Source organism: Hakea prostrata, chromosome 11, assembly GCF_041222555.1.
Source record: "Hakea prostrata isolate BN-2017 chromosome 11, UWA_Hpros_2, whole genome shotgun sequence".
NCBI lineage: Eukaryota > Viridiplantae > Streptophyta > Magnoliopsida > Proteales > Proteaceae > Hakea > Hakea prostrata.
In genome coordinates this window covers 21,065,857-21,091,152 of record NC_142610.1, presented here as the reverse complement: position 1 = coordinate 21,091,152, position 25,296 = coordinate 21,065,857, and the positions used below count along the sequence as shown (strand labels likewise).

Genomic DNA, 25,296 nt, shown 5'->3' with positions numbered 1-25,296 from the left:
TTTCTTGCATTTTAATCATATTTTACTTTTATTTTCAATGTTTACGAGTACATCTTACTTTGTTATCGTCAACTATTATATTGTTTGTATCAATCAAGTGGGATTTCATGAGAATTTGTGAGTTTTTCAGACTTCCAGTTTCTCTGCATATAACCGGGGCATGTGTTGATCAGGAACATTAGTTTATGTGATGTTTTAGGTCAAAATAACGCTCTCCAATGTGTTTGTTAGCCTCAAGCTAGTATACACGACAAAATTCAGACTAAAATGATCTAAAAATGCCCCTCAAAACAGGTGGTCGATTTTTTCGGACACCCCTCCAAATGTCACCCGACATATTGCGATGTGTCGCTGTAACAGTGGTGTTGCAAGCCACCGACACGGCCACGTAAAACCATTTTTCGAACCGGATTAGTGGCACTCTTTTTTTTTTTTTTGGCCTTTGCTGGTCTGTGAATTGTTGGAGAAACAGGAAATCTCCTCGTGAACTATTGATGGATTCCAAGGAAGAAATCAAACTTCTGTTATGTTCAAAGATTCAATCTTTCCCCAAACTTCTGCAACCCTTCGTTCTTTTCTTTCTTCAAAGATTCAATTTTCCCCGTATCAATGGCGGGTATACCGAACATTGGCTCCTCTTTCATTCCATCAACTTCGAAGCTCCATAAGACCTCCAACCCATTAACTTCCCCCCGGCCCGCAGAAACAAATCTTCAAAATGGATTCTGATTCAGGCCAAGATCCGAGAGATCTTGATGCCGGCATTGAGTTCTACCATTACCGAGGGGAAGATTGTTTCTTGGGTTAAATCTGAAGGGAATAAACTCTCTAAAGGGGAAAGCGTCGTCTGAATCAGACAAAGCTGATATGAAGGTTTAGACTTTCTATGATGGGTACTTAGCTGCGATCATGGTTGATGAAGGAAGTGTAGCTCCTGTTGGATTCGCTATAGCTTTGCTCGCCGAGACTGAGGAAGAGATCTCCGAGGCCAGATCGAAAGCCAATTCCAGTTCGTCTTCTTTGTCGTCGGCTTCTTCACCTCAAGTTTCAGAATCTTCGCCAGTGAAAGCCCAAGAAGCCCCAGCGCTGGAACTACTTTTACTGGTGCTCCTCCTCCTGCTGCACAAGCTTCCATTGCTTCTTCTTCTATCCATTCGGCTTCTGGAGGAGGGAACGGATCGTTGCATACACCGGATTGTTGCATCACCTTCAGAAGGAGTTGAAGGTGGAGCTGAATTCTCTTGTTGGGAGTGGCCCCAACGGAGAGTTGTTGCCAAGGATGTTGAGGCTGCGGCGGCCTCTCCTGTTTTATCAGGCCCTGCTTCTGAGACGCCCAAAGTTGCTTCTGTTGCTGCTTCCAGTGTTTCAGCCACCCCAGTTATTGAATTGGGAACTGCTGTTCCCTTCACAACGATGCAGGGTGCTGTTAGCAGGAACATGGTTGAAAGTCTCACAGTTCAAATTCTGAGCCTTCAGAGTTGGGTATCCCATCACTACTGATGCACTGGATCAACCGTACAATAAGGTATGAAAGCCTTCTGTTGAGATTTGATGGCTTTCTTTTTGCTTGATTTGTGTATGTTCTATTGCTAATGTGTTATCAATTTCAGGTCAAGTCCAAAGGAGTAACCATGACTGCATTGCTTACTAAGGCCACTGCACTTGCTTTGGTCAAGCACCAGTTGTGAATTCTAGCTGTAGAGATGGAAAGATCTTTACATACAACAGCAGCATTAATATTGGAGTTGCTGTTGCAATAGATGGCGGATTGATCAGGCCAGTTCTGCATGATACTGACAAGGTTTTTGAAGTTTCATCTTGGCTGTGTGTAGCTGTGATGTGATTCAAGTCATATCATACTTTTTGTTTCGGCATTTAATCCTCTTTTTAATGGTCGATGTAGGTTTGGTATCTACTCCAACCTCATGAATACAACACAGGTATTATCATGACATGCCTGCTTCCTTTTAGCTGATTAGATTAAATCCATCTGCGGTTTTTGCTGATATTTGGCATATTTCTTTGCTTCATCTGCATGATCTTTCTAATTGCATATTGTTTGATGCTGTCATAATTGTTTATATAAATTTGCTTATGAGATTGTAAGCTTCACAATTGTGTTGATATTTGTTAGTTTGGATTATGACCATCAGTTCTCTGCATTTATTGCATAATTTATCTCTTGCACAGTGCTTGGTTCCTTATACAATATTTACTGCTCACTGCTGAGTGCTGACAACAGTTGAATCAAGGAGGCGTAGTTTTGGCATTCATTTTCAAATGTTAGAATTTAGAAAGAAAATTTTAAGTTGAAACGTCTGGATCATTAGCTTAGATCAAACATCATTCTCCCATTACAGATACAAATTTCTTTTATCATATAAGGAATTAATATATTTTAAAGTTTCTGTTTTGGGTACTGTACTAGATACATATTAAATGTTGGTGCTCCATTTCTGTTGTTCGTTTGCTGGTTTTTTTGTTTGTTTATATGACCTAGAGAGGAGGTGATGAGAATGATCTGGAAAGCCTTGTGTTAACAACAAATATGATTTCAAGTAGAGTTGAATAAAAAAAAGTGATTTTGTGTTGCCAGTTGCATTTAGTTAGGATAATGCTTACTTGAGTAGTTGAGTATTTCCATTGTATCAATTTACATCGGAAATGTTCTTCATCAAATACTGCCTCTGTGGTGTGGCCATGCCAAAATTTGGGTGGTTCTGTATTTTCATGAGCAACATTTTGACTTGAATCTAGTGGACCAGGTTAGTTAAAAAGAGAATAAAAAGGAAGGGGAGGGTCTTGAATGCAACTTGTTTTGCAACTTTTCCCCTCTTTCTTAAAAAAAAAAAATGACTATTTTCTTTTGCTTTTTGCTGTCATTATGGTTAATTGTTAAAAAACTGAAAGTCTTAGGTTTATTTGCCTTTTAAGTTTTTTGGAGGGGACAAGGCTTGATGATGATGATGATTTCTTTTGGAGGGAGAGGGGGGGGGGGGGGGGAGGTGTTGTGGGGCCAGGGAGATGCTGTGGTGGCAATGGAAGACCAGATCAATATTCAGGAGAAGCCACGTCAGTCTGCTAGATCTGGAAAAGCTCATGTATTCCTAGGGGATTACGTGAAATGAGAGGGTTATTCTTGTAAAGGGATGAGTAGTAGCTAATAGCATTGACAGCTGGTATTTTGGCAAGAGACTTCATTTTCTTGTACAGATTGTGATTTGAACAGTATAAAAAGTTTAACCTCCATGGGGTGGGCATGAGAACATTTTCCCTAAATTCCTGAATCTTCTCTAACCCCTGCTTCTCTCTGTTTCTGCCCTTCTTCTCGTTTTTCTCTGAAATTCTGTTTTACAGATCTTCTTCACCAAGAATCACATCAGGGGGTAAAATTTTTATTGAAGGGATAGCTGTCCAGGCATTGTTGTGGTTCCATGCAGGAGCCCTCCAACACCTTGGGTTGTCTAAAGCCATGAAAATTATGATTTTATGCGAGTATTATTTGAAAAGCCTTTTTATTTTGTACAAAGCCACTTACTTATCCTAAATAGGAATATGCATCAGATTTTATAAGCCTTGCTGTCCTTATTCAGAATCTGACAGGTGGATGTCCAAATTAAGTATTTTCTGAAGGGACTGTATACTTGAAGTGAGCAATTACCAACCACTTTAGAATGAGCTCTACCGTATGCTTGACATACAAAATAAAGTGAAAGGGCCATAGTTTTCAGCCTCATATATTGGGTTGCAGTTATACACTGGGTTCATATAGGTTTTAGCTGCTTTGCTGCCTTAGTAGCTGTGCTTTTAATTATCTATTATTTTTGTAATTTGAAATTTTATTTGTTGTTTACATTGTTGCCATTTTTTATTTACCTGGTTGGCCAGAAATGTAGAAGATTAGGAGTTTAATCTCAGCTAGCTATCCCCTTTCTTTCTTCTTCTTCTTCTTCTTTTTATTATTTATATATATAAAATTTAATTTTGATTTTTTATTGAGCACATTATCCAGAAATTTAGGAAATAGGGTTTGATTTTATTGAAGCTTAATTTATTCTATCCTAATTTACATATGTGCATGCGCGCACACACATAGAGATAGGGTTTGATTTTACTCTCTCTCTCTCTCACTCTCACAATTTCACCTTGTCCTCATCCATTATTGTACAACCAAATTTCCACATCATATGTTTTACCTTTAATCTATACAATCTTCAAGCCTTTCACATCTCTAATATATCTGAACATGTAAGCACCAACACAGCTTATACACTTCAAATTCAATTGGTCGGTTAGTCAGCATGCTGAGAAAGGTCTGGGTATTGCTTACTTCATCTTCCCTTAGTAAGTTACAACAGAAGTACCCTCGTACGTATGGCAAAAAGGCTTAGTTATTATTCCTACTTCTTCAACTAACCCGAAGAATATTAACAACTACTATTTGTCTAGAAAGTGCAACAGGAGATTATCTAGAACAGAGATTGCACCCAAGAATGTTTCTGATTTGTGATTTCTTGGGATTGTGTTTCCATAGTTTATAATTTACGTTGTTGGACAATCACACGAGTGTGGGTATAAATTGTTAATTGATTCAACTGCAAGAGTCAACAAAAAGAGTGTAATTTTTTTTTGGGTTGGGGGGGGGGGGTGTAATTTGAAATGCTTTTCAAGCACAGAATATTTTGTCAGTCTTGTTATCTGACTAGACGTTCAATCGCTACAGCTGATGTCAAAATTATTTCAGGAAAAACTATGAATGCTGTGCTCAAAATGCTGATTTTTGCTGCAGGTACTTTCACACTCTCAAACCTTGGGATGTTTGGTGTGGATTGTTTTGATGCAATTCTTCCCCTTGGGACTGTGAGTGACTAACTGGTGATATTAGAAAAACTCAGATCTGATTTGGATCTGACTGATTCAGGGTGCAATAATGGCTGTTGGACAATCTCAGCCCACTGTAGTTGCTACAACGGATGGTCGAATTGGCATGCAAAGCCAAATGCAGGTTAGAATGATCTCTTGACTCAGTACTCTCTGGCCGATTAGGGGTTGCTAGAGAAGTCATTCAATATAGATATTAACGTGGGAAAATTATTGCAGGTAAATGTGACGGCCGTCCATCGTGTCATATACGGTGCTGATTTAGCTGCATTCTTGCAAACTCTTGCAAAGATTATTGAGGACCCTAAAGATCTTACCTTCTGACATCTCTTGCCAGAAATTGGATCATTCCTCGAGCCTCAAATAACTAGAGTAAATTCTGGTAGCATTTTCCTTTGTGTATATGAGATTTTGATAGCTCAACCTGCACATAATTCACTGTTGGGGTAATATTTTTAAGCTGATTGCAATCAGCTCACTCCAAGTCGTACAAGTCGTAATGGAGACTTTTGGAGAGAAAAATGTTGATTAGGTTCCATGCTCACTTCTTATCTGTTACTTTGGATTCAAGCAACCAGCATTTAAACGTCATTGCTTATGTGTAGGAGTAACATGTCTTAGATTTGAATCTTCCCTTTCTTTTTGGTTAGTGAGCTGGAGAATTTTCAGGTCTACATTTCTTGTTTGAACAGCATTGAAACATGAGAGTTCAAAGACTAAAGGGCCTCAATAGTTAGCAAAACTATGGATCTACTTCAAGAAGTCATCAGACAATGTAGGATGGTTCTAGGGCTTTAAAAATCAAAATTTACACAAAAGATGGAAATTAAAACAATGAACATCCACTAATTGATTTTGATGAACTTCATTATGGTTCTTGATTGTGTTTCAATGAACAATATATTCACATTTGTCCAACTCTTCTATAAAGAGGAGAGATAGATAATTAGATGTGCAAACTTTCTCTTTAATCTATCAAATATGTAACATTATAACCTGTTTCAGCAGCAAACTCTTAGGATCTTGAACTCATGATCCCTATTCTGCACTGTTCTATGTGAGATGGTCAAAATAAACATCAATTGGTTTAGAAAGACAGCCAGAGAAATCTCTAGCAAAGTTCTAAATTTATCATTAGTCTATGAAATTGAAACCCTAAAAAGAACATCCATGACCGAATTTCCTTTTCTTACCTCAATTTAGCATAAGATTTACGAAATCTAAACCTAGAAAAGAACCTCCAGAACATAACCTTATTTAGCTTCCATTTAACTTTTCAGGGGAGGGGAGATGAGATTTCTCCACTAAAAGAATTTATGTTCCGTAGTTGTTTGACACAGACTCTTCAATAATGCCTAAAAACTCTTATTAATGGGCAAAGTTTTTTCCTTTTTTTTTTTTTTTTTTTTGGGGGGGGGGGATGGGTCATCTTCAGAACAGTCCCAAGGACTGGGGCCCATAGGCGCAAGGAAATGGATGGGGGGTAGGTGTGGAGGGACGGAAGTTTGAACCCAAGACTTCCTTGGGCTTACTTCCTCCACTTACGAGGTTGCCACAATTGTGCTAGAAGCACATCCACTCATGGGCAAAGTTAAACACCACTGATACTTACCTGCAAAATGGATGGGATGAATTCCTTCTTGACAAAGTTGTAGAGAGATCAATGAGCAGATTGAATAAATTCACCCAAAAAACATACCCCCTCTGTGGAGATTACCTTTGCAAGAAGGGAAAACAGACAAAATTAGAAAAGTGTATGAATCACAATTCACTCTCTATACTATAAACGGGGAAATAATTTTACAATTGATGTGTACAGTGAAGTATAACTGACGAATAGCCCTTTTGCTTGCCACAAGAATGCATACTTACAGAAGGGTTCGTGATGGTTGCATTACTTAGCTTCTCAAGTATCTCTAGCTCCTCTCCATACTTTTCCTGTCAAATATCTTGTTAGTCCAGTTGAGCTTCTTAGTATAACAGGTAGCCTTATCAGGCATGATGGCCTTGAAATAGGTAGAGAATCTTCGCTTCAGCATGATATTGGAAGGGTTTGCAACCATCTCCATGGCACTTGTGAAATCAATACTTGACCTAGGAACTTCATTTTTGGTTATCATGTGAAATTTGATAATCCGAGGAGTTGGGGGATTCTCTTCATATTGTAGTTTCTTCCTGAAACCTGTAGAAACATCTAAAAAACAGTAATTACTGCCCTGACTGCAACAGCAAATGCAGTGGCAGCTGCAATTACAATTGGCACCAAAACCGGATTCTGCCTTTGTAGAATTAGCAGCGGTTTGGCTGGTGGTTCCATCTGTATCAACAACAATTGGCAGAAGTTTGGATGAGTACCCTATAGAGGTTTATTGGAAAGTAACATTAGTGTTAAGGCTTGGCAGTTCAGCAAAAAACTCTGGGATTTCACCACTAAATCCATTGTTTGGGAGATCCAAAACTTAAAGGGCATTCATTCTGGTTTCAGGGATAGGGAGAATCGATGGAACCATCAAGAGAATTGCTCCCGACTCAACCCAATCAAGCTCTGTGAAATGTTCAACCGAATTGAGCCTTTTAACAAATCATAAAACAGATCAACTGACTGCAAAGTTGGTGATTAAAGAAGGCCTGATGGGATTGAACCAGTTAACTTGTTGTAACTGAGGTCCAAAATCCCCAGATATCTTGAAATGCAGGAAAGAATTATGCCAGAAAAGCCATTCTGATTAGCAGCAAACCAAGAGAGCGTCGCAATTCCTGAAAGACTTTCTGGAATTCCTCTGCTTAGATATTGGTTGATAGAAGTAGGGTCTTTAACTTGGAGATCTGCCCTATCTTATCAGAAACAGACCCTGAAAGCTGAATACCACTGAGATCAAGCAAAACTAGAGTTGTGTAACACATGAAATCTTCAGGGATTCGACCTCCAAAGAAGTTGTTCGTGAGGTTTGACTCTTCCAAAACCATTGCTTTACCAAGTTGGGTGGGGAGAAAGCCATTGAAATGGTTAAAGCTTAGATTGAAGGTTTTGATTCCATTCAACCCTTTCAATGGAGAATCAAGTTTTCCAGTAAATGGATTATAAAACAAGTCCAAGTTCAGCAACCCACCAAAGCCACTAAAAGCAGGCAAAGTACCAGACAATCTGTTCTTCTGAAATTCAAGTCGTTGACCACAGTAATCCGTCCACGGTCTCTGATGAAATCATGAGGGATGATTGTCAAGGCACTTTGGGAGAAATCAAGTGACTCTTAGCTATCAATTAGACAAGTCAGGCATAAAATTAGAGTAACAGAGGTTTGAAGAGGGAAATTAGAGTAATTAGCCAAGTCAGGCATAAAATCAAAGTTGTGGGTAAGGTAAGACTCTTTTACAAGAAGGGTTTTTATCTTTTAGGAGTTTGCTTTATTTAGAATTTGTGGTTTAGTTAGGTTGGGAGTCTTTTGTTATAAACCAGTCTATTAATTCAAGAAGTTGTAGTTGGTAGTTAAGTTGGTTTCTAGGTCTAGTTGAGTCAAGATAGTCTCTCCCAATTTGGGTTAAGTTCTTTCTTTTCGATGCATGGCTATAAATTAGCCTACATATGGATGTAAACATTAGTTTGCATTGAATAAGATTGAATATTTCTTGTGAAAAACAAATCGGCATCTCTTTGAGGGGGCCTCGGCGGATTTATAGATTTTGGTTCAAGTGCAGCAGCTTGCAAACCTTCTTCGAGCATTAAAGCACTCAATCGCAACAGCCCAGTAAGTACCGCAGCTTCCCCCCAGCCCTCCCCTGCCTTCCCTCTTGTCTGCAGCCCCTTCCCACCTTTCCTCGTTCTTGCGCAACCCTAGAACCCCCTTCTCCTGTCACAGTAGGCTTCCCTGCCCCTTCCCCTCCTGCACAGGCCTAGAAAACCACCCCAACCCCATCACTCCTTCTCTTTCTTGCCTCCCCTTCTGTTACAGAAAAGCTCCACCCTCTAGCAGCAGCTCCAACCCCTTATTAGATCCTTTTCCGCAACCCCATTAGACCTCTTTTCTCTTCTCCTAGGGTCGTAGTCCTAAGGTTATTTTCCTAATACAGCCTAGTTTCCTTGGCATAGAAAAATCCGGCACTTCATCTTCTTCCTTGAGAATTTTTGCAGAATTTTGAACTTCTGAAAATCCTGTCTATTTAATTTCAGACATATTCCAGCCCTTGAATCTCTGGAAATAAGTACTGGACTTGCAGAACAGCAACACACAACAGTCTGAACTGCACAACCGTGATACTCCCTCCTTCCCTAACTCTAGCTGAACCTGCCCCAACCCTAATTCTGACTTTTAGTTCAAATTTCAGATCTAGAATTTCAGAATTTTAAACTTCTGAAACCCTTAGTCTATAAATTTCAGACATATTACAGCCCTTGAATCTCTGAAATTAAGTTCTGAACTTGCAAAACAGAAACACAAATAGTCTGAACTGCCAGACTGCAGCCCCCCCCCCCCTCCATTCCTAACTCTAGCCAAACCTACTGCAACCCTAATTCTGACTTTTAGTTCAAATCTTAGATCTGGAATTTTAATGACAATAAAGTTCAGACTGACTTTCAGTTACAGCAGGGTGATCAAAAGCTCTAGAATACCCTAAAACCCCTGAAACATCCCTCCTTTTTTGGTGGAATCCCTGGGCAGTTCTTAAATATAGGGAAGTTACCTTAATACCTTTAGCCCTAGATCTGAGTTTACTTCACTTGGTTTTGATTCTAAGACTTAACTATTAAAAACATTTGCATAATTAATGTCTCTAAATACCTTCAAATAGTGATTTTTTAGGTATTTGTTAATATTGTCTCTTATATAAAGAATTAGATACAATTATTTGTTGATGCCACTGAAATTTTTTTTATAAATGCCTCTAATGCTGCTAAAAATATTTTATAAATGCCATAATCAATTGCCTTCACTGTCTTAGCCTCTCATTCTTTGTCTGGGTTAGAGAGATCAAATGAGAAGAAAATTCTTTTAAGGAATATAGAAGGGCATAAGATGAAAGAGTGAAGGGTAGCACAAGAGAGTGATTTTGGTCAAGTTCCAAGGCACCCCTGAGCTACCCCCTAAAATCAATGCCACCTTGCTGATTTATCGAGTTATCAATAGGACTCTTTATAGGATGAAAATATTTTAAAAACAATTCTAGCCGTTAGGAAGTCAGAGTCAAAAGTTGAAGTAAGCGAGTCCAGATCCTCTCCACTCAGTTTGTTCCTCCACTTATCCACCTACACTCACATGAGGTTGGGATCTACACTGAGTTCTCTAACAAGACTGAAAGGCAAATATGTTAGAAAGAAAGTGGTTTACAATTACAATATGACACATGTCCATCATCCAATGGTCAGTTGAATGAAATTTAAGCTGATAAAAATCCGTTTATAACTAATCGGGTTGGATGAGGATTTAATTAATAGGATAAGCGTAAAACGGTTCCACTACTGAATTTTCACATAATGCTTCTAATGGCTACTATGTTAATTATAACTAGTATATAAGGTACGTGATTGATCCAAGTTTCTTATTCATTATTTGTAATCTAATCTTGCTTATCGATCTTCAAACAAATATTATTGTAGATTAGTTAACATCTCGTCTTAATTTTCAGGTGATCCATTCATCATGTGTTAGATTCTAACCAAATGTTTGCATGGGGTGTTGTTGTGTAACAGGGTTCAGTATCCAAATAAGGATTGGAATACGTGAATACCTAAAGAGTGACAGACATGAAAACCAGGATACACCAGAAGTCCTCACTACATATACTTTGTACTCTCATTTTTTTCTTAGTGGATTCGCACATTTTTTGTTTCATGGTTTTTTTCCCACTACACTAGAGGGTTTTTTTGACGTAAAATCTTGAGTGTCTCATTGTCTTTTTTTTTCTTTCTTTCTTCTGTTAGCTAAGTTTTTGTTATTTAGGTATCTAGGTTCTTATTATCATACAAAACTAAGAAGGGTGATTAGATCAAAACAACCAAAAGAAGTGCGAGGTGTGAATGGGAGAGATGGTAAAAAAAAGCCTCTCGCGGTATGATTAAGTAATTCTTTTGTACGTTTGTAGATTTTATTTTTCTCATTTTGTCCACTTAAGTGGTGAATATTTCAGTTTGTCAAATCTGGTGGACTTAAAATATTACAAAAAAATTCAACGTTATTTTTTATATAACTTTGACTTTAAATTTACCATCTTGCCCATGGGATGAATGAAGTGAAAGGAAATATATATATTTTTTAATTTTACAACATTTTCATTTGATTTTTTTATTTTCAAATTTACAAGAGAATTCCCTGAATCTCATCTCCACATTGGCCCGAACTACTTTGCCAGATTAAACTTAAAATTTGTCAACTTCAGGGAAAGTGTTTAGGGCTTCTTGTCTCTTATCTCCTGCAACTTTAGACTCAAAATAACATTTTTTTAAGCTTACTCCAGTATCTGATCTTCTTTTCTTCTGTCTTTTCACCTTCTAATTTCCATTAAATAAAATTGTATCTGAAATGTTTAAGATCACAATCAATCTCTATATTTCTTTCACCACAGAGGTATTGCTTTCCTAAATGAGAATTGCATCATGGCCCATAAAAGAATTTGCATACAAACTTATAATGAGGATCTGATATGCTTGTTATCAAATTAGTGATACCATCCATCAGTGAATTTGTAGGACCTTTTGATGGTTAGTTTATTCATGACTTAAAGAGGTTGGTTTCTAAAACCTGGGTGATTCCTGCTAATCCATATGAAATAAAAATGTCAATATTCTGAAGCTCTTTTACACAATGCATGCACCTCTCAGTCCTTCTCGCCTGGTTTAGTTCGAAACGAACAGACTCTGCACAGTTCAATCGAGTTAAAGCTAACTTAAAATTACTTTTGTTACCCTAAAATTGTTTGGGTGCTATGCAATTAATGTGCAACATCTGTAGCAAACGATCGAGATCTCGACTGTTCTTGTTACACATGTAGATCCAGGGGCGGACCTATGAAGGGGCCGGAAGGGGCCATCCCCCCCGGATTTTTAAAATTTTTTATGCATATTCCCTTAATTCCTTTAATTTTTTTTCGGTTTTTTCTCTTCTCACATGTGAAATGTCACTATTTGGCCCCCCAATATTGTGAACAATTTTTAAAAGTAAAATGATGGATATAAATGCCATTCTTAATTAAAAACTAATTCATCAATCCTTATTTATTCTCCCATCTCTTCTCTCTCATATTTTCTTCCTATTTATTCTGTTTCTGTTTGTTTCTATAAACGTGGGTTAAAGGAAATTTTTGAAAAAAAAATCTCTTATTAGGTATTCAAAAATCAAAATGTTATTTTTAATTAAAAACTAACTCTTCAATCCCTATTTATTCTCCTATCTCCCCTCTCCTCTATCCTCTTTTTTTCCTATTTATTCTCTTCACTTTCTATAAGCGTGGCTTAAGAAAATTTGGAAAAAAATCTACTCCACAATTAGGTCTCTTTCTCTTTCTCAATTTATCTATGGTTTTTCTTTTTCTCTTTTATTTTTTCGTTATTCTTTCTATTTGATTTTATATTTTATGTTTCTTTATTTCTTCTGTAATTTTTGTTATTTGATTTTTTATTGTGAATAAAATGTCTATAGTTAGTAGGTAACTAACTACCATTGATTTGCATCTCTTACCTAAAATTTTTTTTTTGTTTACATCTCCTACCAAAGAAATTTTTTATTTGCATCTAACTTTTCAAGGTGGAAGTCATGTATATATTTTTTTATATTGTTGCTTTAATTTTACCTATATTTTGTCGAAAAAAAATAATATTAGTATCAATAATTTATCTTTTTTTTTTTAAATATGTTGTGGGCCCCACAAAATATGTGGGTTTATTATTTAATTTAATAAAATAATTTAGAGGTGGGACCCCAAATGAGAAGGTTATCTAGCCTTCATTCTTCGCCCCCCCCTTCACTATTGCATCCTGGGTCCTGCCATTGTGTAGATCGACGGTGAATATTTAATCCCGACCGTTCACGGCTTGAAGCAGTTGATTATTTAAGGAAAAATTACATGATTACCTACTTTTAGATTTTCTTTTACAAAAGTAACCACTCAACATATCACTTAACAAAACTAGCTAGAATTGAGTTTTCATTACAAAACTAATCAGAATAGTAAATTTTCATCCCTAAAACTAAACAAACTAAAGAATGAAAATTACCATTTGTCCAAAACCAAAACCAAAATTTCATTAATTTTCCATACCCTTTGAAATGATAATTTATAAATTAAAGACGTAGGAAAATAAAGACGTTGTCTCTATTTTGAAGCTCTTTTATACAATGCACCTCTAACTCCTTCTCGCGTTTGGTAAACGGACTCCACAGTCCGAGTGAAACCTTGTTACACATGCTGATCGATGGTGTAGATTTAATTTTGAACGTTCAATTATCATGATCAACGGTGGCGATTTAATTATGAACATTCACTTCTCCTGATCGATTGTGGAGATTGACTACAACTTGTTTAAATTTCTGCGCGAACGTTCACTTCTCCTGATCGATTGTGGAGATTTACCGAACAACTTGTTTAAATTTCTGCGTAAACGTTCACTTGTTTTAATTTCTGCATTATTTAATGCACTTTCAACGAAATTAATCCAAGCAAAGCAAAAACCTTCCTTTTTTGCGCGGATTTCCTAATTTGAATTTGTGAATTCCTGCGTGAGAACGAGAAGAAGAAAGAAAGAAAGAAGAGATGGCAGCTGGGTTTACTCTTTCGGACGAACGTCTGGATGAATTTGGTTTCGATGATTCGAGAGAGTTTGATTCCACAGTACAATGGCCTTCACCGTCCTCCGATATCGACTTTTCCTTAGAATGGCATTCGTCGTGCGAGGATTCTTCCGCGGCTGCACTCAACGGAGAATGGCCTTCGTCGTGTGAGGATTCTTCCGCGGCTGCACTCACCGGAGAAGATTTCCAGCTGGTTTCCTTGCAGTGAGAAATCCCATGCAAAAGAAGAAGAGCTGCAGTTCCAAGGGGGCCAGGGAGGTGAAAATAGGTCGTTTCTGATATCCCATCTTCGTTCAGGAGAACAAGATTGTTTGACCACACCAGAAGGTCCATCCTCCTCCTCGCATTTAGGGATGATAGAATCATCTTCAAATGTACATGTCTTCTCGTCTCCCATCAGGGAAGATTTCCAGGGCAGTGAGAAACCCCATGCAAAAGAAGCGTTAGGTGAGAATGAGTTTCCTACATTACCTTTTGATGCATTACCTTTTGATGAATTTGGAGAAGACTGCTCGCCCACAATAGAATGGCCTTCCTCTTCCTCCGACGATGTAGAGATGATAACTTCAATTACACAACAAGACTATTCCGCTGCAGTCCTCGACGTAGTAGAAGAAGAAGAAACACAACTTCCATCAGGATGCTACTTCCGTCCAACTCCTAAAGATCTTCTCATAGATTATCTCGATAACAAGGAAAATAGTAGAACTCTTCCAACTAACTTTGTTAAAGATTGTGATGTCTACAACTTCGAGCCGTGGTTATTGCCAGGTATGTATCGTTTTTTTTTTTTTTTTTTGTGTCTATTTCTTGATTCCGATTTAGGGTTTACTTTTTACTTTTATTTTTTCCGTCTATCTCTTGCTTCTTTAATTAGCAATTTAAGGTTTACTAAAATATTCGCATCAGTCTCATTTGGAAACATGCATATCATATTTTTGTGATCTATTCTTGATTCTTTAGCAATTTAGGGTTTACTTTTCTTTTTTTGTTGTCTATTTCTTGATTCTTTAATAATTTAGGGTTTACTAAAACATATCTGCATCAATATCGTTTGGAAACATGCATGAATTTTAACCTTACATTTTGTTATTGTCAATTGTAAACAGGAGCTGATATGATTCTTGCCGGCATGCAAAAGTCCCTTTATTTCTTCGTTAACTTGAGAAAAACCTCTTTGCAAGGCTCAAGATCTCATCGAAGCAAACCAGGCCAACAAGGGTTCTGGAGGGCAAGTACTGGCGATAAACATGTCACGGATGTTACATACCGACAGGGGAAGGTCATTATTGGGGTCTTCAAACAGTTGTCGTATCACATATATGCTGACGCTTCCAAACCTACATGCAAAGGAAGCAAGAAGACCGAATGGATTATGCACGAATACAGGAAAGAAAAGGTATATACATGATCGTGATCGATCTAGGTTTTTTATTAATTATTTGTAATCTAATCTTGATTATCGATGTTCAACAGACATTATTTTAGATTAATTAATATATCCTCTTAATTTTCGGGTGATCCATCGATCATGTATTAGATTCTAACCAAATGTCTGCATGGGATGTTGTTGTGTAACAGGGTTCCAGTTTCGCAGTGTGCAAAATCAAAAAGCGCGGACAACAATCTGACTCATCCTGATATGGATTGGAATACCCAGATAGCTAAAGACTGATAGACATGAAAACCAGGAATACATATTAGAATGAAGTCCTCACTGTATGTACAATCATTTTTTTTCATAGTGGATTCGCAAGACATTTGCCCCGTGGTTTTTTTCCCTCTATATTGGAGGGTTTTTTCCACGTAAAATCTTGGGTGTTTCCTTGTCTCTTTTTCTTCTTCTTCCTTCTCTTAGCTAAGTTTCCATTATTTAAGCTGCAATGTGAAAAAAGATCGATCAAAACAGCAAAAAGAGGTGTACATCAGCGAGATGGTAAAAAAAGAAAAGAAAATAAAGCCTCTCACGGCGTAACTAAAATAATTCCTCATTGATGTCGATGGAAGAAATAAAATAGCTTAATTAAAAATAGAGATGAATTAAAAGTAAATTGTTAGTAAATCAAAACATCTTTTAATTGATCGGTATCATTTTCAATTTCTGTCCAGTTATTACATATGTATCTATCCTCTTTTTGTATTTATTTTCCACTCAAATGTGTGTAAGTCAGCTTGTATTTTAAGCGTCAATCCTGAAACTGCAGGGAGATAGATGAGGCTTTAAGACCAGGGGTCTATGCTTTAATTGATGTGTGCTCGTTAGATGATCTTCAACATCTTCACACTGTATTGGGAGGTTGGGGTTGTTCCATTGCTGACAATAAATTTTGGATCACAAACAGGTTATTACCAATGCTCCCCCCCAACACACATATCACAACTCCTTTCAGTAGATAAATTGATGTGGAGAGGGGGAAAAAAAACAGAAGATGCTAAACTAGCTACTTAAATTGCTGTATATGGACTTGATTGATTGAATCACAAGCTCCTGGTTGTTTTGAAGCTATTGCATCAAAATTGAGCTTTAGTGTTTGAATCAGCAATCTAAATTTAGACAATAGACATATTTGTTCATGAAAAATGAAAAGAGCTTTGTAATATCTATTAACTACCCACTAATTCAGCAATCAATCCACTGTTGCTGATGTTAATCAGTTAACACTCTCCCTCAACATCAGCTCCTGTACTTTCCATCATGCCAAGCTAATAGTGAAAACTTTCAAGCTTGCCACAGTTCAATCCTTTTTGTAAATAAATCTGCAATCTGATCTTCTGTTCCAATCTGCCTCAACTTAACTTCTCCTTTCAAGACTTTCTCCCTAATAAAATGATAATGTACCTCCACGTGCTTAGTCCTAGCATGGAAGACTGGATTCTCTGCCAACTGTATTGTAGAAAGATTATCACAATATAAGGCTACTGCATAATCTTCTTGTTGATGTAGATCCCGCAATAGTTGAACGAGCCATGTACTTTCTTGAGCTGCCATTGTTGTACCTCGGGTGTACAGAGAGACAGTTGGTTGCCTCTTGCTGCACCACGAAACAGCACTTGACCCAAGCATGAAAACATATCCGGTGGTTGACCTTCGTCTATCATAATCTCCTGCATAATCAGCATCACAGTAACCAGTTAAAATAACCACATAGAAGCAGTACAGTTGAGCTAACCCAAAACAACTTGAAATAAACCAAGCAAGAAAAGAAACTGGCTAATGAAATCAATTCATTCCTGCAGACCAGAATGAATTTTGATTTTCAAACAGACAACTTTTTTTCTTTCAAATGATAACGGTGAATTTGTTGTGTCTGTTCATCCATTCAAACCGAAGGACACAAATAAGTAGACGCTGACACTGACATCACCTTTTTATTGTTAGGCAACTTGAGATTAAGATGACAAAATATGACATGACCTTTGATTACTTAACTAAACCCAATTATTACTGTTTGGTTTTGGATGCTTTGCATCACCCAACAGTACTCAACCGTGTATCACCTAGTAGCCCTCTTCTTAATCAAACACCTTGAGAGGGCAATTAGAATTATGCATCTACAGTGGCAATGGTCCTTCATACTACAATAAGTCTGAAGACTGCTTGGTATGAATTCAAGGAATAGCTTTTGGGTCTAAAAGACAAAAGCATTTATTCCATTCATCATTATTCAACATAATGGAAAGTAAATATCCACAGAGGTATCAAAATAATGATGATGCAGCCAAGGACTGATCAGTTGCAGCAGCAATCAGAAATCCAAACTTAGACAACAACTTCAGGTAGTTCAATCATGCATGCACATTCAATAACTTCTGCCCCAGCACGCTCTAGGAAAGGGGGAAAAATCAATCTCTAAGTCAATCACAACAAACTATGCATATTTCTCAAACACAGACCAACACAAAACCAGCAGACACAAGATACCATGTTTAGCTACAAGGGAAAAAAAATGTGGAGGAAATAAGCCCTACAGAGCCCTTCCGGGACACAGAAGAAGACTTCTGGGGCTAACTACAAGGACAGTTTATAGCAGTTCCTTTAGAGGAGGGTGTGCCTTTATCGAGTCCTCTGCATTTCCTTATGGGGCTATGGATAAAAGTCTAGTTGAGGCAGAGGGCATGCAACCCTCAAGGTACAAACTGTACAAGACGAGAGCTTGGTATGTTTTGTTTTGTTTTTTTTTTTTTTTTTTTTTTTTTTGTTTTTTTTTTTTTTTTTTTTTTTTTTTTAAATAATAAAATACAGCAACAACAAAAAGTTAGAGTGATATTATGTTAAAGCACAATCGATGGAAATAAAAATATAAAAGGACAACTAAACTACATCAGAATTTTACCAAGGCACAAAATCTACATCCCAATTACTTTGGCTCAGCCACCAGGACCCAAGTCATGATATTACTCCATCTTTGGAGGTTCTGCTATATGGATTTTGCTCAACCATCTTGGCCAGTTCACAAGTTGTGTCTTTGCCCACTCTAAATCCATAATACCATAACCCCGTCAACAGTGCCCTCATTATCTAAAGCTTTAATTAATAGCCATTATACCAAACACACATCAATTTGAAGATGACAGCTCGATATCCATGAATGTAAAGAATATACATTCTTAGCACCTGCAAACAACTATTACGATCCATTTCCCTCAAGGAACCAAGGACACATTCTAATTGGTGGCATCATGAGTCTTTCTCTCCATAGCACACAAGTTTACCATCTCAATCTGGTTCTTCATTTTTTTCACCAATCCTTTTATGCAGTCATTTATGACTTTATCTAACCTACGGTTATCACCCATTCATTTCAGCAGTTTTCTGAACTATACTCATTCCAGAGATTCAACTTTTTTTTGACTGCCAGAGGTAAGCTCCATTATCCGATGGAAAGTTTCTTTCAATTGATCCCTAGCCACAGCAGCGAATGCACTTAAACATTCTCATAAATGATTCATGAGACAATGGAGACCGAGTCCAAATCCTTATCACCCAAGGTCATGATCCCATGTCAAATCTTCACAAGATCATAACCATTTTTCAGTACTCTTGTTCTTCCTCCTTAGTAAGGACAGGAGATGAGAAGGAAGGGATAAATAGATAGGCACATTTAAAGTGGAATACAGAAAAGCGATAATATGATAAGAAGTCTAATAGTGGATTAGAAAAAAAAAAGGAAAAAAAAATGATATTTCAAATAAACAAGCTAGATATATGATAGTCATGACCATCTACAAGAATCATGAGAGTTTCAGGCTGCAGCCTTACCTTATCTATCTAGTCTGGTGTCAAAGCACCCTGAATGTCCTGCTTATTCACTAGTATCAGTAAGGAAGCCCCAGATAATCCCTGTCAAAAGCACAAACAAGTGATCAGAGAAAATGAAACAAACATCAATTTTTTAAGAATCACTCCAGCAAAGTGTCCAGTAAATTGACTCTTCAATGCACCCTAGTTGCAAGAGGAAAAAAAAAAAATTATTATCCACTATTAGAAATAGCACAAGTGGGCAAGCCTCGGTGCAATGGTCAACTTGTGCTATTGTAACCTATACATTGCAGGTTCAAAACATGGAAATAAATAAAGTTTATTTTACCAACTTACAAGATACATGAGTCAACTTTAAGACTTCATTTGATCTGCTCAAGAAATGCTACTGGATATTCACCAGAAAAGGAAAAAAAGAAAAAAAAGAACTGCAACCCGATACCAAAAGTACAAGAAATGCTCTAAATTGGCTGCATTGACACCCTTTTACTATACCTTTTCCACCATGTTCATCATCCAAATACAAATGAAACAAATTCGCAACACCAACACATTTTCAGTCATACAGCATAAAATTACAGAAGCTAAAAATCTTTTCTGAGAGCTACCGACCATGTAAGGTACAGATAGTATACGATTCCATAGTCCTCAACAGGCAATATGTATTTGACCGTACACTAAGGCCTCCACTCAATGATCTACACATCTAATTGATAAATCCACCAATGACATGAGAAGAGCTCTAAACTGCATAATGTGAAGTTTTAAGTGTGGTTATATCTTTGGCCAAACAATCAGCACACACAGTTTCTATCGTTATCAATAAGGTAACGTGACACAGTGAAGCTTTTCTTCTTGGGCTAACTACTAGAGAAGTTCTATGCAATGGTTTTTGGTGGACCAATGGATGCCTATAAGATCAGTGAATCAAGGGTTGATCCACCATTACAATGTTGGTTTTCAAATTATATTGATATAAATTGTTTTATGCTTGAGCTGAACAAACTGGCTGAAGGTTTACTTAACTATTAGCTCCATGTACATGCTGAGTAGCATCCAAGGGTATCCTGACAGCAAAAGTGGCTTGATCCAATGAGAATGAGTGGTCTAATATTGTTCGAGATCAGTTGAAAACATCCCCATCAGTAAAATATTGTGGTGGTTTCTGCTCATGAGCCCATAAAAAGGTGTAGCCAAACAGCCAAAACAAACTTCTAAGAATTCAGGAATAGAATATCAATAGCAATGAATCATGATATCCACATTACAATGAATCAAATAAACACTGATTGCATCCATCAATGTGCTTCAGTAGATTTTCACTGTTCAAAATTCCCCAAGAACCAAGAACCAACAGTTCATTAAAAACAACCCTCCCGGGCTCCAGAACCATTGGAATAATGTCTGAAGACTCTGAACATTCCATGGCAGCAAGTTCAGCCCCTATCCTACCCTAGCCGAAACCCCCTCCCCCCACCCCACCCCCCCCAAAAATAAATAAAAAAACCTAGCTTTCTAGTTCTGTTAAAATTTAAACAGATATAATACAAAAATATCATCCATCATAGAATCCATGAAATCCATAAGATAAGGTTCATCACAGATCGAAAATTTCTGAAATTGAAAGCAATTTCACTTTATAGTGCATAAAATTCAAGTTGAGCCATTGATGAATCAATGCACTACCGCATGACTCTTCCAAGAAACAAGATGCATTCTTAAATTCTACAGTGAAGTAGAACATATTATAACCCATCCTTGCTCCCCCAACAAATCTTTAGAATATATTGTAACTCACCCTCACTACCCCAGTAAATTTTGTTGTCTTTTTTACCAAAAAAAACTGGTATACATTATTGGCACAATGTAAAGCTGTGATTAAATTAAATAATAAATAGAATAGAAATGACAAAACTAAGAACTTGCCTTAAGGTTACCACTGAAATTGTCGGCGGCTGAATTCATTTTTTCTCTGAATTTTCTTACACTTTAGAAACAAACATCGAAATTCAGGCACACATTTAGTAATCATCAACCGGTTAAAATTAACTACTTCATCATTCTCTCTTCCTCCTTCCCTCTGTCTACTGAAGTTGTAGTAGACACGTAGGGCAGGGGAGTCTTTGACCATTCAAATCCCTTACACAGTAAAGTATGATCTGAGGAAATTTTCCCTACCGAAACAATCAAACCTCTTAAGTGAACATTAATCAACAAAAACAGCAGAAAAACTATAAGAACAAGAAACCCATCAAGAAATTACTCACTTATGGGGTTCTACAACTTGAGGCAGCCTGCAAACGGTTAAACTCACTCTTATGTTCAGAATCCTTGTGTTTTGAGTTCCAAATAGCAGAGAAAGAGAAAGCGAGCGAGAATGGTCATGACTCATGAGGTTGTACCTGTCTATGGGGAGGAGATAGATTCTCAACACAGATCAGACCTTGATTCAAGTCCATTTCTGATTTGCAGAAACTGCGCATGCTGTGAAAGAGAAAAGGTTTTGGAGAGATGTTAAAGCGGTTAAAGATCCAACTTTACTACGAGGTATTGGTTCCCACCTGCTCGGCGGCATTAATGTAAAAAAGCGAGCTCGCTTGAAGATGTAAATCGTGGTGAGCGCAAGCTGAGCCAGATCAACCTCATATAAAAAAAAGAAGAAGAGGTTTTGCACCTTTTGGTGTTCGTTCCATTGAATTATTCTTCTTAATTGAAGATCAGACCCTGATTCTCATATAATTACATAAAAGCACTTCTTTTTCTTTTCTCTCCTTCTGTCTTACCTAATTTATTCAGGTATTTCATTTTAGTCCCTTCTTCTGGAATTTATTTACTGAATTGCCTTCTTTTAAACTTGGAGTGCGTAAGGGGCAAACTTAAATGTTGTGCATCTCGATTGAGGTTTCAATTTAGACCGTTTATTTCAAAAGTTGTTAAAAGTAAGACGGAAGTAATCAGTCGAGATTTCGATCTCTGCCGTTTACAGCACAGTGTTACACATCTGAAGTTGAACCCAGTGCATATTGCAGCACACTTTCCCTATTGGTAAAAGCAGCTCAAGTTTGTTTTGTGAAATTAAGTGGATTTTAGTTGGAGAATCATAATTCCAAAAAATCACTCAAACCAAACGCAGTCTAATAAAAATAGTCCCATTCTATTTCGGATGCAACCACCAGCTTATGCCAGTTTTCACATAATAATGATTTTCCTTGATGTTTCTAATATGATATCTGAATCTATAATCTATTGAAAACAAATAGGGAAGTAATTTAAGAGGTGAAATAAAAAATTTCTCAAAAGAAAGCAATGTAAGACCAGTTTAACTTCCAAAATTATTATAGCTCAAAATGGGAGTTCAGAAACGGGTGTCTTTTGCCTCAACAGCTGAGTTGGCGTCTTTGTGGCGTGTTCTGTCTTCGCGTTTGTGGCGTGCTCATTTGTCGCCCTGGTGGCGTGTGGTTTGTAAGCCCTTGGGGCGTGTGTTTTGTCTGCCCTTGTGGCATGTTCTGTCTTTGCTTATGAGGCGTGTGGTATGTAAGCCATTGGGGCGTATGGTTTGTCAGCCCTTGTGGCGTGCTTGATTTTCGCCTTTGAGGCATGGTTATGTCTGCGTCGGTATCCGCCTGTTTGGTGTGTCTCCGCAGGCGGTGGTGGTGGTTATGTTTATCATACCCATTAGGTTTTTCTGGCTCTGTGGTTATCACAACCAGTATTCTGATGGTTTATTGGGTTCAGCCCATCCCTTAGTCTTTGTTTTTTCTTTTTGTTTGGTGTTTGTGTCTGTGTTATCTTTCAATTATGAATGAAATGTTTGAAATTTTGACCCAAAAAACAAACGAGTTCAGATTTTCTGCTATAGATCTACCTAGAGCAGGTACAAATGAGAATAGGGCTGGACCATACCCCAATCAAAGGTAGAGATGTATCTCACCTGTGCCCATGTAGATAACTTATCCGGGCTCATGTTCAATTTTATATATTTCCATTAAAAGATGTTTCTATTGTTTAGGAAGGATTTAAAGAACATTAAAAACACTAATTAAGCAATTCAAATTTTATCTTCACTAACTAATTCACTAAAACCACTATCAATATATCCATTCACTTGTCTTAATTAAATAGACAATTTAATGGATTAATTTTCTATGGTAGAAAAAAATCGTCTGCTGTGTGCATCTTTCTGCAATGCACAGCAGTGCGGCAGCAATGAGTGACACGTGGAAAATCCAAATTGAATGGCTAAGATTAAAAACCCCTCTAAACCTAGATCATGTTGGGCCCTAGGCCCACAAAAATTGCACACGAGATGGATAAACCCATTAAAAACTAAATAAATAAAAGCCACCTAAAAAAGGCACTTGGTTTTCAGTATTTGCTGACTCCTGTTATGTCCGTCTCTGCATATGTCCTTTAAATCCATTGCATCAAGATTAATGTCCAATCAACCCTCATGTCTGAGATGGACTTTTATGATGAAGATCCCAGCCAGGGAATATTGGCCCTACAATTGAATGGTTAGGATTGGTTGGTTGGTTGCTAGATCATAAATGAAGTCTTCTCTCTCCCTCTTTAAACCTATAACCATTTAAATTCCTTCTGGGTTGAGTTGCTTCTGAATTCTGCTATGGACAGTGATAACCATTGTCTGGGGCTTTTCAACGCAGACATGTTTATGGGTATCTTCTTCCTTCATCACTTGACCTTTTCTTGTTGACTTCTCAGAAAAATAATGGCTTTCTTACCTCTGTTGCAGACATGGAATTTACCTTCCCTATGGACTTGTCAACTGGAACTGGGTACCTCCAAGACGCCATAGTTGCACTGAGCAATCACTGCAAGAGGAGGAGAATGTCTTCTTTCTGTAATGAAGAAATAGATGAGAGCCCTAAGGTTTGCCTCTTTCTTCACTTTTGTTTGTAATTGTTTCTGAAAAAGAGAGGTGCTGAAAAAGATGCATGGATCATATACTGCACAGAACTCTTGGAATTCAATGAATGATGAAGACGCATTTGCGAAATTCTGCAACTTGAGACAGAACTATGATCTAGCTCCAGGTAATTTACTTAAACCAATCTTTCTCTTCATGGTTCATTACTAATTTGATGAGCTGCAACACCACATGGGCATGGCGTGGGGTGCCACTCTACATGGATTTACGAATTGAGTGTAAATAACTTCACCAGCAGATTGCACTGATTTTTCTATGAACCTCAAAGCACAACCCTTCTGGGTTAATTTTCTCAAAACTAATCATCTTCATGGCTGATGCTCCATAAACCCAACTCTTTGGGATCCTCTTCCAACAGTGTTTTGCGTCTTCTAAGTTCTACCATCACTCTCACCATCCTCTGCCACTCTCTCTCTCTCTCATGCAATAATTTTTTTCTCAGATTTGAAGTTGTATAGGTGAATTTGAATCTATAGAGAGAATTATTGGTACCTGTAGACCCTTTGGAGATAAATACAATTGTCAAAATATGGAAGATCCTAGTAAAGAAGAAGCTTGGTGGACATGAGCACCAAATGAAAAACCAACCTTTTTGATCTTCTTTTCTCACATGGACTCAACAACCAAAAACCCAGAAAAAGACAGCCATTAGTATAATTACCTTCTATATATTCATAAAAGCCTTAAATTGTACTTATTTCTGGGTCAGTTTTGGTTTCCTCATTAGGTTTGATGGGTCGACATTCACGTGTTGCAGAGGAAGATTGTTGTACAATGAAGAAGGTGGTATACCCGTTTGAGATGGTGAAGCCTGGAAGCGTTGAAGGGGACGTTACACTTGAAGATATCAATAAGAGAATGGTTATGAGGCCCACTAGGGCCATTAGGCACCCTGTGGGGGACTTTGCTTGCAGGCCATGCGTGACAGCCGGTGGGCTCGGACTTTCAGGAAAAGCTGTGGTGGCTTTAACCAGAATACGCACCAGAGGGAAAGGCACTGTCACCATTATCAAGACCAGAGGTTGAGTGGTTTTAGGGAACTCGCTTCAGTCTCGCACATTAAATGCGCAGGCCGTCATGGAAAACACTTCGGTCCATCGGATCGAAATTTCGATCAAGATTTCAGATCCAACAGATGGAAATCTCGCTTAACCGTCATTTGCATTAAATGCGCATGATTGAAGCAATTTCGGTGGTTTTAGGGTTGTCGTTTCATGGTTCTTTGTATAGATTGGGAATTTGCCTTGTCCCTGTCAAATGTAATCAGTGGCTTTCACGGCCCAAAATCTTATTGGGCCGCAGTTTTTCGTTTCTAGAATCTCAGCATCGCAGTTTATCCGACAGATCTACTCTCTTTTTTCCTTTAGAATAAGAATTGGAATGGAATGGGGGAACTCGAATACCCTTGATGTCGTTATTTTCACGTC

The 25,296-nt window shown here is 37.6% G+C and overlaps 1 protein-coding gene, 1 long non-coding RNA gene and 3 pseudogenes across 4 annotated transcripts; 2 read left to right on the top strand and 3 right to left on the bottom strand.

The window, feature by feature from the left end:
* Positions 1–510: 510 nt before the first annotated feature.
* Positions 511–6,161, top strand: LOC149000812 (dihydrolipoyllysine-residue acetyltransferase component 5 of pyruvate dehydrogenase complex, chloroplastic-like; annotated as a pseudogene). Its single transcript, XR_016170836.1, has 6 exons — positions 511–1,525; positions 1,611–1,834; positions 1,904–1,940; positions 4,790–4,860; positions 4,922–5,005; positions 5,101–6,161. The product of XR_016170836.1 is annotated as a dihydrolipoyllysine-residue acetyltransferase component 5 of pyruvate dehydrogenase complex, chloroplastic-like (transcript).
* Positions 6,162–6,681: 520 nt separating this feature from the next.
* Positions 6,682–7,364, bottom strand: LOC149000811 (uncharacterized; annotated as a pseudogene).
* LOC149000810 (uncharacterized) lies at positions 7,363–13,994 on the bottom strand (annotated as a pseudogene).
* Positions 13,995–16,104: 2,110 nt separating this feature from the next.
* On the bottom strand, positions 16,105–21,453 carry LOC149000809 (uncharacterized). The gene is made up of 4 exons (XR_016170854.1): positions 21,189–21,453; positions 20,848–21,095; positions 18,922–19,002; positions 16,105–16,766 (listed from the first exon to the last, which is right to left on the bottom strand). It is a non-coding gene; the product is annotated as an uncharacterized LOC149000809 (long non-coding RNA).
* Positions 21,454–23,516: 2,063 nt separating this feature from the next.
* Positions 23,517–25,205, top strand: LOC149000808 (uncharacterized). 2 transcript variants are annotated; one of them, XM_089141075.1, is made up of 4 exons: positions 23,517–23,597; positions 23,675–23,811; positions 23,897–23,975; positions 24,627–25,205. In XM_089141075.1, exons 1-4 carry the CDS (start codon positions 23,546–23,548, stop codon positions 24,893–24,895), a joined length of 537 nt encoding a protein of 178 aa, XP_088997201.1. In that variant the 5' UTR covers positions 23,517–23,545; the 3' UTR covers positions 24,896–25,205. The 2 variants fall into 2 exon arrangements, with proteins under 2 accessions (XP_088997201.1, XP_088997200.1); XM_089141074.1 differs by having other exon boundaries at positions 24,597–25,205.
* The last annotated feature ends 91 nt before the right edge of the window (positions 25,206–25,296 follow it).

Excerpts from the sequence above, each read along its gene's own strand:
- LOC149000808 (XM_089141074.1), top strand. The coding sequence starts at position 23,546 with ATGGACAGTGATAACCATTGTCTGGGGCTTTTCAACGCAGACATGTTT. Across the intron at positions 23,812-23,896 it reads AAATAGATGAGAGCCCTAAG|AACTCTTGGAATTCAATGAA; the intron begins GTTTGCCTCTTT and ends TATACTGCACAG. Across the intron at positions 23,976-24,596 it reads GAACTATGATCTAGCTCCAG|GTTTGATGGGTCGACATTCA; the intron begins GTAATTTACTTA and ends TTTCCTCATTAG.